Genomic DNA, 14,055 nt, shown 5'->3' with positions numbered 1-14,055 from the left:
TTGGGATTCTCTGGAAAATGGTAGTTTGTTTGGGAACTTGAGGTTAAAAAAAGGTCTCTTCCATAATCCCTTCGCCCAACAAAATTAAGGCTGCAATCCTATACATGTTTAGGAAGGAGTAAAACCCATGGACACGTATACGATTGGCCCTAATAAGTATGACAGGAAGACCCAGATTTTCCTTTTCTTTTTGCTACCCTTATGTAGTCAGTGGTTCCCATGTCACTGAAGTAGTGAATATATCTGAGGACAGGATTCAGCACCCTGCATAGCCCCTTTAAAGTTCAATCTAGAATCCAGAATATATTCACTGCCTTGATGACATTGAAGTCACCAGTTTACCACTAGCCTTTTAGATAGTAGCTAAATATCTAAAAGGCTATCTAAGATAACACAATGGAGGCTTGCACTTTTTTTTAAAAAAATGTGCTGTCTCATTTATAAATCTATAAGGAATGTATATGTATTTTTATGAAAAATAATTTTTGTGGGTAACACATCCATTACTTTCCAGAGAAGCCTGATTTCCTGCCCAGGGCTAGAAACCAAGAACCAGCATGGTATAGTGGCTTGAGCACTGGACTACAATTCTGGAGACAAGGGTTCAAGTCCCCATTTGGCTACAGAAACTCACTAGGTGACCTTGGCAAGCCACACTCTCTGTGCCTCAGAGGAAGGCAAAGGCAAACCCTCTTTGAACAAATCTTGCTGAGAAAGCCCTGTGATAGGTTCACCTTAGGGTCACCAAAGTGAAAAATGACTTGAAGATAACAACAAAATGCACAGAGTATCAAGACACAGAGCATCAAGACACTGATGAGTATATTATTATTATCATCTTCTATTCTGTTTGTGTCATATTGTTCAAGTATTTAGTTTTGATCAATAGGTAGAACATGTTAGAAGTGAAATAGACACTATTTAAATTGCAAGTTGCTACCACTGAAAAGAAATATGGAAATGCTCTTAGGGTTAAGAAATATTTTGGCCCAGAAATGAGTCAGTGCTTAAGAGATTTCTCCAGCAGTCTGTCTTGTTTCATACAGCATTTATTAAAAATCTTAAAAGACCACACAGAGTCTAAAAAATATCCACTGAGCTATCTGAAATGTTGTTTACTTTGATTCCACCCTTTTTGTTGCAATCCATAGCTTAAGTGTTTGGTTGAGAATATATCTCAGACCTCTTGAAATAAACTGGAAATACAAGAAGTTTTCTGTAGCATTCCATCCCAAATCTTCACAGTGCATGGAATGAAATCATATTGAAACCAATGTGATATATGAATAGTAGCAAGATTCGATCTGTCCAGAGGTTGCTATTTAGGAAATGGTGTCATACAGTGCTGTAGGACAGGGATGGGCAACTCTGTAAGACCAGGGTTCTTCCTAGGAGACATTGGAGATATTAGCCCCCCTAGAAGACATTGGAAAGCCACAATCCTCACTGTACCCATTCCCGCCCAAATCATTTTTGCCCACAGATGTCCTCAAGGGGACATGAGGACATTTTCACCATATTTTGGGGCCTTCCTAAGCCATTTTAGGTGCAGATGAGTTCTTTTTAAACAACAGAAGTCACTTCTTCACTTCCTGCTTCCAAAAAAAGAAAAAAAAAAAAGGCCTTTCTTGGGCATAAATAGGTCCAAGGGGCCCAAAACATGCCTCCAACCCCAGTAGTTATTTTGGGGCAAAACATTTTTGACTTGCATTTTTGTAACCCCAAAGGACCTAGGAGGTCCAAACCTGGTAGAGATGCCTTCCGTATCCCCAGATGGCATTTTGAGGCATTTTGGAACATTTTTGACTTTTGGGGATCATAGAATCATAGAAACATAGAGTTGGAAAAGACTGCACGGGCCATCCAGTCCAACCCCCTGCCATGCAGGAAATCCATATCAAAGCATCCCCAATAGATGGCCGTCTAGCCTCTGCTTAAAGACCTCCAAGGAAGGAGACTCCACTACACTCTGAGGGAGTGTGTTCCACTGTCGAGCGGCCCTTACTGTCAGGAAGTTCTTCCTAATGTTGAGGTGGAATCTCTTTTCCTGTAGCTTGCATCCATTGTTCCGGGTCCTGTTCTCTGGAGCAGCAGAAAACAAGCTTGCTCCCTCCTCAATATGACATCCTTTCAAATATTTAAATAGGGCTATCATGTCATCTCTTAACCTTCTCTTCTCCAGGCTAAACATCCCCAGCTCCCTGAGTCATTCCTCATAGGGCGAGGTTTCCAGACCTTTCACCATTTTAGTTGCCCTCCTCTGGACACGCTCCAGTTTCTCAATGTCCTTTTTGAATTGTGGTGCCCAGAACTGGACACAATATTCCAGGTGGGGCCTGACCAGAGCAGAATACAGTGGCACTATTACTTCTCTTGATCTAGACACTATACTTTTATTGATGCAGCCTAAAATTGCATTGGCCTTTTTAGCTGCCGCATCGCACTGTTGACTCATGTTCAACTTGTGGTCTAGTTGGACTCCCAGATCCCTTTCACATGTAGTTTCATTCAGCCTGGTGTCCCCCATCCTATATCTGTGCATTTCATTTTTCTGCCCTAAGTGCAGTACCTTACATTTCTCTGTGTTGAATTTCATTATTAGCTTTGTCCCAGCTTTCTAGTCTGTGGACTACAGAAATGTGGCCTCTGGACTTCACTTTGCCCATCCCTGCTGTAGGATCTTGTTTCAGCTTTTACAGTACTGATCTATTATGAAACACCAAATGGCAAATTTGAATGAGAAGCTTTCAGGGATAGTACTGGCTTGAGGATGGGGGTGGGGGGGGGAATGTTTGGAGAAAGGTAATTTCCCACAAGAAGTATTTTTTTCCAAGCTCGGTGTAAACTTTTGTTGAATGCGTTGATTACATGCAGGAGAGCCACCTACTGGAGAGGTATTTTGAGCAAAATATGATCAAATAACCCAGTGAAACTTCATTTCATAACTCTTGTTGTCTCCAAGTGCTTTGACCTGTAAGAATCATGTTGTTGTTGTAGCCAGAAGATGTGTGACTGAAAAGAGCTTAATAGTCTGCTGCAGCAAACTGGAATTCATCCTGCCATTGCATTTTATTTAGTCCACTGCATTTTTGGGTGGATTGAAATCTCATCCACTTAGATCTGGGTTATGGATAAAGGATTCAGGCAAGGACAAAAACTCTTTCTCGTCTTTCTGACTTCACAGCTTTCCTTCGTGGCTGTACAATCTTTTCTTATTAAAGGAATATTTACATCCTGTGGTGCCTTCTAAACAGTAAGAGCTATATAACTGAGGCCCAACCCATGATATAAGAGGCACAGTGTATTGCTGAAATATGTACTAGTGTACACTTTATAACCATACAAGGCCGCTCTGCACTCTTGCTAGTAACCTTTTATTACCTCCTCCTCAGTTTTCCAGAGCACTGCCAAACATCTTGAACTTCATGGAATGATGACAAAGCTTTATAAATATAAGCTTCGGATTCTGCTTTGCCATTCTCTCCCGAAACCGAATAAAACATATGCTGTTTTTATACTGTTTTGACATGATTCTGTTTTAAATTTTATCGTACTTTTTTTTTAAAAAATGTTTTTGTCTGTGAGCCACCTTGGGTCCCTTCTGGGAAAAGAGTGGCATTTAAATGGAATGACTGACTGACTGAATGAATGAATAAATAAAAGCATATACTGATAGCCAGGAATTCTCCTTAGCTTGGTAGTCAGGAATAGGCTGGTATGAGAATGGAGCTTTAAGATTTGTTTTATTTAAGACAAGGATGGAGTTTCCAACTTCTAATTTGAATCTTGTTTTGGGGGCTGCATTCTAGCTGTAGACGGGTTAAGGACAAAGTGGGAGGACTCAGATGTAGTTCCCGTTAGTTTGGATATTTTTTCTACCAAACATGCAAAGTAGAACTCTATATATACCATGCATATCTTCACAAAAGAAATTTCCAGTACATCAAGTTCCCATGCTGTAACCATGCTTAATTCCCATCAACAGCTTCCTGGGTTGCAAAGCATAGCTCAGTGATTCATATCCTCCCACATTTCACAGATGAAAACAAGACACATGGGGCCAAGCAGCATCAGACTATGGTCAAGATAGCAAAAGTTATAAATGAGGAAGAACACACATGCTAGAAGACACTGCAGCAGTTTGTTTTTCATTGAGTCTACTGGAAAGAGCAACAAGACTCCATCCCCTTTCTTCACTCTTCCCTGCTGAGTAATTTGAGTGCAAACTACTTTTGCACTTTGACATCAGTTGTAGCAAATGTAGTAACTGAGGGCAAAGGGAGAAGTGGCAGGATGAAAAATGGGACTATCAAGACTTAAACCCATCCTGATAATCCTATTTTATCAGGAACATCCCTGCTATTTCAGGACTGCAGGAGGGTATGATGGTTACACTTCCCACCACACTTTCTAGAGTTCAAAGGGGGGAGGGGGAGGCATTTGGCCACGACAACAATAAAACCAAACCCAAACAATTTTAAGGCGGGTGAAGGGTAACCTGACCCCCTGAATAGGCAATACATCCCCACCAACCCTGACAATTGCCTCCTCTTGTTTTAAACTGTGGATCTGTGAACAAGAGTCACTCAGTGCACAAAACATTATTTTTGAGACAGTTTATTTTAAAGGAATAATTAGTAGTAGCCTGGCAGAGGGTTTCATGTCATAAATAAGGGATTGTCTTGCTTTTTCTTTACCTTTACAAGAAGCAAGGTCACTTCACAGCTACGGAGCAGGGTATAAATGTTAAAAATCAAATAACAAATGAAGAAAGATTGAACTTCCAGAAGACAAAGGTTGGCATCCCGTTCAGTAACTGTGATGTAAGTCTGTCATATGCCTTTGCAATTCACTTTGATGGTTGCGCTGCATGTAACAAGCAAACATTCTTCCAAAGCTACCCTTTTAGCAGTGGAACCCCCTCCTACATGACCATCTCCAAGTTGTCAGAGTGGTGGAATGAGTGTTGCTGGAGAGCAGGGGGATGGCCCTATAGGGTTCCTGCAGATGCCTATCTCTGCACCTACATCTACAAGAAGAGGGTTGGACATGTCTATGTTCATTCCCCCTGCTCTCTGGTATCATGGAAATTGCTGTGTTGGTGGGTAGGTGGGTGGGCTGTGCTGCTGAAGGGATAGCTTGAAGGGATAGCATCAAGAATACAGCTACCTCTCCATAGCTGTCTGATGAAGCGGCTCAGCCAAAGTTTCTTTCCACACAGGAACACTATGGGGGGAAAAAGGCTAAGAAAATTTTGAAGCAAGATGCAATATGGTGCAAAGTACTCCAGCTGGAAAGAAAAAAACATCCTTTCCATTCCTCTTTCAGTGGATAGGCTGTTTATGCCTGAGGCTATTTAGACACTGGACAAAATTCTCCTTTTAATCCAGTTTTTAAAATGGCACAGGAATCCTTCTGGCAACCTTACGTACTCAGCAGCTCTGCCTCTCACATCATGTGCTTTTCTAAACTTATAAAAAGGGAGGAAAACATTCTGAAGATTTCCTTTGCTTGCTTGTCAAAGAGGCCTAAAACTCTGCAGTTTTCTTTGGTTGAATTTACTGCACTGCATTTGAATAATGGTTTTATCTGTTGCTGTTTGTAACATTAGTGATAGTGCAGTCAGTCAGAACTATGCCCTACTCAATTCAGTGAGACCTATTCATACTGTCTCTTTTATCATTATAGTTAGTTATTTTATTATATTTATGAGTTGATCTGCAAAACTTCTTGGGATTGTAAATACTCTACACATAATGGTAGAAACAAAAAGGGAATGAATGAGACATAATTATTGCTTTTGATTCTCACCTCCTTTGAACTAGATTGGTTGCTGTTGCTTTTGTTTCAAAAGCTTCAGAGAGAACGGACCCATCTTAATGTTAGCTTCTAATTCCCTAGGCCAGGGGTAGGCAACCTGCGGCCCGCGGGCCGGATGCGGCCCAGTGAGGCCTTGGGACCGGCCCCAGCCCGGTCTTGCTGCCGATTGCCACCGGGGCCTTTGGGGGGCAATTGTCTATAGAAGCCTCAGAAACATGCATTTATATTAACATTTTTAAAAAAATCAGCAAATTTTTTCGCGTGTCCTCCATTTTTTTTTTAAAAAAGTGTCTTCCATTTGAAAATTTTGTCCTACATTTGTCCTGGTTTATTTATATATTTAATTTTTTTAAAAAATTATCTAATTATTTATTTTTTGGCTTTGGCCCCCCAGTTGTCTGAGGGACAGCAACCCGGCCCCCAGCTCAAAAAGGTTGCCTACCCCTGCCCTAGGCTTTCAAATGTTTTCCACAATCAAGAAGAAACACGCCTGGTATTCTTCCAGCATTTGGTATTCGGAAAGGTAATTGCACCTTGTTCCAGCTTGCAGCTAACAATGTCCATTCTAAAGGTTCATTGCAGAGACATATGTTTCAAGGCTTCCCAAAATGTAATTTGGGTGTGGTTCAGCCCTTGTTTCATTTTTTAAGTGAAACTAACCTCTGTGACAGATGTGGCTATACACGGCATCTGATTTTAGGTGCAATAAAATTGCAGCACATTTTTAGTTTATCAGCCAGCATGGTGTAGTGGTTTGAGTGTTGGACTGCGACTCTGGAGACCAGGGTTCGATGGAAATGTTTTGTAATTTTTTTTAAAAAAACTATTCTTGCCGGGGTGGGGGACTTCTTATTTTTGCTGTCTCAATTGGAAGTGGCGGTGGCAGCAGGATGCTGGGTTCCCTGAGGTGAAATTCTCCTCCATATCTGCACCTCCATCCCAAGGATTCCTTGGGGGTTGACACCAATCCTAGTGATAACACTGCAATGTCCCCCCACCCTTTCGTCATTTTAAATAATTATTTTCCACTGAAACCTTAATTGACTTTTGGGAGCTATACTGTGTGTGAGAGCTCATTGCTATCAAAACCCTTAAAGCAATAAATAAATTGCTCTCAAAACAATAAATCCATATGGAAGCACAATCTATATGACTTTACCCACAAGCATCTTCCATCAGTTCTAAAAGACCAAATATCAGTGTTAATATGTCCAGAGATTTATTGCAATCAATCAATCAATAAATGGGAAAGGTTTAAGTATGCAAAGACCAGCAGAGAAGTAGTATGGAACCCTTGGCCATCAACGTATAAGATTTCAGTTTTCTAAATATCATACTATTGATGATGCTGTTTGGGGCTTTTGAGAAATGAAGTGAAAAGCATTTGAATGGCGAAGGATTCCCTACCCATGCTGTAGCATGTAGGGCTATGCAAGAAGTCCACGAGGGAAAAAGAACTAGCTAGCAAGAAACCCTGCAGAGAAAAGGATTGAAGATGTCAAGTTACTGATTGAAATGATGTATTTTGCCAATATTCTGCTTATGGACATAGCAGATGAAGGAAGGGGGGGGGGGGATACAGGTGTGGGCTATAGGCGAAATATCTAAGATGAGCAGAGACTTTATGGGATCATGATATCTAGGCCTTCTTTCACCAATGACCTGCTCATGGTGCAAAGAAACCTTTTTGTCCCCCACTGCAACCCAGATGAAAATATCCCTCATAGTTATTAGTTGTAGAGATAGAGAAAACTGTCAATGGTGCTTATGGCTGTTTTTATTTTTGGTGAGCAAACAGATGAAGGAAGGGGTTGCCCCTTTTACCAGCCTGATGAAAGCATTGCTATATGACAACTAATATCTATTTTTAAAATATCAGACTTGCAAGCATCACAACAATCTTAGAGGTGGCTGCTTGAATTGTCATTTAGTTATTGTACAATATGGTATTATAAGATATAGGCACACTGTATATGAGATTAAAGTTTAAAGTTGTCCCATATGGTGTGTGTGTGTGTGTATACCATATGGGGCAACTTTAAACTCATATATAGTGTGCCACTAAATCACTATTCAGGTCATGCATAAAAACTGTCTACTGTCAGTAGCCAATTCTCACCAATTCTTCAAGCCTTAAAAAACTAGATGGCCAATTTATTGTCTTTAAAGGCCTTTAGAATGTTTAGACCTTATTGTCTATAACAGTGATAAAAAAGGGCTAACTCTGCTGATAGAAATGCACCCCCCAAATAGTATGCACATACAGAGCAAAAATATCTGATAAAAATTGATTTCTTAATATTTTTAAAATAAAAAAGTACATTTTACACAACTGTAAAGAACACATTTTGGATACAAATGAAAAATGAAACGTAAACCAGGTATTCGTAACGATACACCATAAATCAGATGTTCATAATAATATTTTCAAAAAGTGGAAGAAACAGATTACAGCCTTGTAAAAAATGGATGCAGGGATAAGAAATCAAGAAAGGTTTATTGAGAATAGTAGGAAGGAAGAAAGAAACCAGATAAATGATGAATGCCATTGAGCGGGCTGTGCATAATATCCACTTTGAAAACGCATTACTTTAGGTCTACAAACCAAGAGACAGACGCAATACTTAGACAAACACAAGTATGAAAACCATGCTGAGTTTCCCAAACAGTGGAAGTTTAAAAGCATGCAGAATAACATAGGATGACAAATGTTTACAAAGTTACAGAAATTGTGTAAATTTTTTAGGAAGGAAGCTTGAGATAATTACTTTCAAAAAAGATATAAAATATCCATGCCAACGACAATCATGGAAAGAAACATTTGAAAACCATCTGAACAGAAAACAAAGACTCGGGGTAAAAATATAATGCCGATAATGATTAACACTTACAAAGATTTTATAGCAATGATGCTTTAATATTAAAAAGAAAAACGAGAAATGATAAAAAGTAAAGTAAAGAGAAAGAACAGATGTTCAGTTTAACTGTAGCAGTTTGATTACAAGAATAAAATAAAGGAGTCCAGATCTTGGTCTGGCAATGCTGGTTTGGGGATTCTGGGAGCTATAGCTTAAAAAGTAACATTTTCAAACTCTAAGAGAGCTTGGACAAAAACCTCACTGAGTAGTCTTGGGTCGGTTACTATTTGTCAGCCTAACCTACCACAGAGGTTTACATAAAAATCTGTGGCTGTGGCATAAAATGGCTCAAGGCAATGATGAGGAAACTTTGGCTCTCCTATAGTTTGGATTTCAACTCCCAAAAGCTGCAGCATCAGTGTATAAAATTATGAAAGCTGAAAACTTTGAATACACAATTTGAAAAGAACCTTTGAATCTATCTCCCCCTGCTGGAACAATGTAGTCATTGCATTGACAGAAAGGCAAAATGAAATAGATGCTATCTAAAGCTACGAAATGGTTTAAGAAAATTGTTTTATTAGAGAGTAGTAACTTTAGGTATACAGATATCTTTAGGCTTAGAAAAGCTGGACTGAAAGAGATTGCATAGTTTACAAAGCCAACAGTCTTCCTTTCTCCCACCACTCAGTTCATTTTTCTAGGTATCTTCTTACATTCAGTGTAAAGTGATAGCAACATGTACCACTGGTGGTCCACCTAGTTCAGAGTGTCTTTACATTGACCGACAGTTGCTCCCACACAACAAATCTTCCCAGTCCTATCTGGAGATGTTAAGATTGAACTTTTAACTGTTTGTAGACATACCATATGCTCTAACAACAAATACAGGTCTTATTTCTAGGCCTCATAAGGATGAGGATTTGGAAGTGCCTTTGGTAAAACTGGAATTGTACTGAAATTAAGGCACAATGCTAAGGAAACACCACTGTGGTTCTGATGGGAGAGACATGTGCCAAGTGCTTGGACTTTAAAAAACAACAACCACATTTTAACCAACAACTTTAGCCACAATGCAGTGACTTCCACTCACATATGGTAGAATATAAGAGTAGAAAGGGAAGACAAATCATTTATTAGAGCGGCTTCACTCCAACCCAACAGCATGGTCAACATCAGATGTATGCACAAGCTACATTTCAAGTGGGATCTCGACAGAAATTAGTAAATTTCCCATTTTACATAATGGCTGGAATAATACACATTAAAGTAATGCTGTTTTAGTCCCTTAACTTTGACACAGCTCAAGGTTTCATAATTACCAGCTAGTAGTTTCAATGTCAGTGGGGTAAGGAATCCATACTGAGTTTTGGTGCAAAAACCTATTCCAAGGGTCTGAACACTAATGTCCAGGACATTAGACAGCTCCCAACTTAAGGTGGATTCACCACCCTACTGACATGACAGCCACCAGGTTTCTTAATTCGGCCCTGATCACGTTCAGAACTCTGTGCTGCCATGAAAACATTGCCACCAGGAGCTGGATGTATTCAAGTACCCTTCCCACAAGACTTACAAACCTGCATAATTAAGGTTCAAAACTGTATAGGTACCTAATCGAGAATAGCAGTTTCTGTGCTGAAGATGTTGACCTTTCAGTGCATGGAAGGGGCAACGGACATGATACAATGGAGCTGGCAGGACCAGAGTGCACAGTCATCACTTTTCTTATTTATGCAGTTTGCATCACATGAGATTCAGCACACCAGATCAGGGGCTTGTTTTTATTCTATCACTTGACTCCCAGGTCTTATGTGGACTTAACAATACATGGCTTCTGCAAATGAATTGCTCTCTTCATGATTTCAACACTCATGGTGAATTGTGCAACCCATGTCCCATTCTTCAGAAAGGATGGTACAATTTGGCTATTACTGTTTCAGAACAGGTACAGAAAAGGATTGATTTAAAAGTCATGGAAATTAGCCTACCAAGGTAGGGAGAAAAGATAGATGCTGGTCCATAGTACCAAGTTCATTCATGTAGTAGGGTCCTGGGAGATATAAATCTTACTACATGGTATTGTGGACCAACCACACTGGAATATAAAATCTGACAGGACAAATACAGGGATCAAAAGAAAAAAGAGGATGTCTATTTCTACATATCTTCAACTTTAAAACCATCCAGTTCAAAATGTTTTAATGTATTTAGTTCAAATCCATGGATTAAAGAAGGACCTCCCCTTTTGCAAATATTAAAGGCTGCACTCATATTTTACAATGCTGAGTGTCAGAAGGCTTTTAAAGAAATAGCCTAAATCTATTTGAAGGCTGTTGTACATGGGCAGCAGGCAATGGATCGTGCTGCTCCAGGCAGAAGGCATTCAACTATTAATTCACATTTTAAAATCTCTGCATTTACAAAACTAACATGTAACAAGGAAGATTCTTAGCATTTCACCTGATATGCTAAGTTGCTATGCGCAGAAGATTTCTAAGCACAAAGAACTAAACGCTTTCTGCTTTCTGCCACTTTTATATAGTACAGCATCAGATTCATATAGTGGACCTGCTATTAGCATATTTTGTCCTTCATTTAAGGCAAGGTAGCAGAATCTCTGGTACATTACAACTCCCAGAAGTCCAAGAAAGCATGGCCAAAGGCCAGGGATGATGGGAGTTACAATCTAATACCTGAAGTGCACACATATTCCCCATTTAATGCACATTAATTACAATATGGCCACCAAATATTTTGGTTTTAAAATGTTGTATACAGAAAATGACTACTGTAAAGTATATAGTCTTTTCAAATTACATAACAAATAGTAGGAGTCCTACATTTCATTAATGTTTTGGAACAAGTAATCAAAAGGAGAAGAGTACAGATGTGCTTAAAGTTTTAATCACAAGCAATAATGTCAAAATCTTTGGAATTTGCCAATTAATAGTTATGATTTTTATTAAAAATGCCCCGGTACAGTAGAAATGCAGAGGACTTGGAAATAAGATGAAGCTTGGGTTTTGTTTTGTTTTGTTTCCTTCCCATTAGGACACCATCTTTTTCTTACATTCCACAGAGCAGAAAACCATTCCTTCTACTGGCATAAACTTCTGGCCAATAAGACACTTGCTACAACAGGAACACAGAAAGCACTCTGTGGTTGCATGCCAATTGAAGTTGTTGTAACTCACACGCTGAACTTCTGGGTCAATAGCATTGTGGCAACCTTGGCAGATCTAGTGAGTAAAAGAAAGAAAGAAAAGCATTATTTTCTACTTTCAGGAGACAACAAAGCCTACAAGTTTGAACATGGGATGATGTTATGGCTGCAGCTGGAAAATCACTTGTCACAATGAACCCATTCATATTAGTCATTCTCCCTCTTCCCTGATTCAGACCACACCTAAGTCAAGAAGAGCTCTTTCAGTGGTTCCAAGTTTATGTGTATGCAAATGTGTTTGTGTTTCTGTTGGAACTATGCAAGGGTTCATTCCCTCTAACTACAAGTAAAGCTACCTAATTTGGCTTCAATTATATTGTCAGTATAATGACTGCTTACTTACTTGGTGTTCTCCACTGCTGCAGGAGCCCAAAAATGTCAAACAGGGCACCAATAGTTTTAAGCTTCTGAGGGGATGGTTGCAGTGATATTTTCAAAATTGTCTTTCCTATTTCTAACAAGTCTTGGGACTATTCTGGTTGTAGCCTCATACAATTACATTGTTTGATGAGTCCCATTTGTGAAGTTGCCAACCTTTTCATTTTTATTTCATTTCATGATAATATGAAGACTACACGACTTAAAGGTCAAGTCCTCACTCCTCCCTATGTTTTCCTGGTTGTATACTGTATCTCTGATAAAGAAATGGCTGATTAATATAGAAAGCCTGCACACAATTTGTGCATTTAGTGGTTGACCTAATGAAGATATGACTACAATATGGACTTTGGAATTCTTAGGATGACATACTCTCATCCCATGTTTTGTTAAAAAAAGCACTTTCATATTTCAAATGCCTATTTAACCATTAACTTGCAGGTCTACTGTTTTACAATAAGAAGCCCAAGGCTCTTATTTTGTTCTCTGGGTCTATGTGCTTGTGGCTCAAAGGACCTCTTCGTAACAAAATGGAAAAGTTGGAGAAAAGAAAACTATCAGAGTTCACTTAGTTGAAAGGGAGTGGAAAAAATCCACAAGATCATTCAGAAGTATTCAAACTATGCTTGTATTGTGGTCATCTTTACTGCCAAATGTAAGGATCATGATGGTCCATGTTTCTCTTGTCTATCTAGCAAGTTCACACACGTTTGCACACTCATACTCTGAATTTGCCTCTGAAGTTGTTCTACAAGGAAATGGAGGTAGAATCTTCTCACACCTATTCAGTGTGGCAGGATAGACAAAACAGGTAAAATCTTTAGTTTGTCCATTCCTGTTCATTCTTTTTTGTTCTATATGCAGTTCTATATCCACTATGCTGAGTACTTTCAGGAGGCCCCACTTGGTGGCAGTATTGGGTAAACTGGAAACACCGGACTGGTTTGTCTGAATAATGTTTCGTCTTTCAGGAAATTCTGGATTCAATCGATTACATTCAGTTCCTACAGATTCATGAAAAAGTCAGAGTGGAGTCACAGTAAAGCAAGTGTGACAATAAAAACACATGGGTGGCAAGAAAGAATGTGAGCAAAGTACTCACAGTAAATATATGAAATAAATCCAATCATTCATTCATAGCTAATATTTACCTTTGCAAATTTGCTACCAGCTACCCTATTCCAGTCTTCTGGACAGATACTGACTAATAATAAAACTGTAATATTTAAGAGTTCCCTATGAACAAAAGAGGCTTTTGTCAACTGTAGTTGACAAATCTTCTGCAGAATCATGGGATTCTGAAGATTTGGTTACAATCATGTAGCCACATACTGTACCTTCCCCAGTTTAATTAAATTAAATTAAATTAATAAGGAAATAGCACAGTCTTTTGAACATGGGTCCCTTTGAGTTCCATGGAGATTACTCTCAGATAAGCAGGTATAGAACTACAACACAAATGTTTTGCTAGCAGCCAAAGGTACCTGCCTACTTCTTCCTCTCCTGTTGAAGCTTTGTGATGGCACAAATGACAACCATACATTTGACATGATGGGTTGTAAAAAAGCAGCTAATACTATGTAATATTTGGGCTCAGCAATAAGCAGTGCACATGGCAGCTCTTGTGATTGGCAGCAGCTTACATAACCAGCTGCAGCCCCTATAGCTATATAAAACACCTTTACTTTACTTTACACCTGGATTGTATATTTTAATTGCTGTAAGCTGCCCCAATTGTGATCCGCAGAGGGGCAGGATAACAACAACAACAAC

The 14,055-nt window shown here is 39.2% G+C and overlaps 1 protein-coding gene across 1 annotated transcript in view; it reads right to left on the bottom strand.

Annotated features, from left to right (window-relative positions):
* Positions 1 to 8,284: 8,284 nt before the first annotated feature.
* Positions 8,285 to 14,055, bottom strand: part of LOC149312279 (testin) — a 43,506-nt gene continuing 37,735 nt past the window's right edge. The window contains exon 7 of the mRNA XM_089524325.1: positions 8,285 to 11,920. Within this exon, the coding sequence (XP_089380451.1) occupies positions 11,729 to 11,920 (192 nt within the window). The 3' untranslated portion in view covers positions 8,285 to 11,728. The remainder of the gene's footprint in view (positions 11,921 to 14,055) is intronic.

Source organism: Sceloporus occidentalis, unplaced genomic scaffold (assembly GCF_023333645.1).
Source record: "Sceloporus occidentalis isolate IW3139 unplaced genomic scaffold, rSceOcc1.0.p SCAF_5, whole genome shotgun sequence".
Taxonomy (NCBI): domain Eukaryota; kingdom Metazoa; phylum Chordata; class Lepidosauria; order Squamata; family Phrynosomatidae; genus Sceloporus; species Sceloporus occidentalis.
Note: the sequence above shows the minus strand (reverse complement) of the source record. Positions and strands in the feature narration are given on the sequence as shown.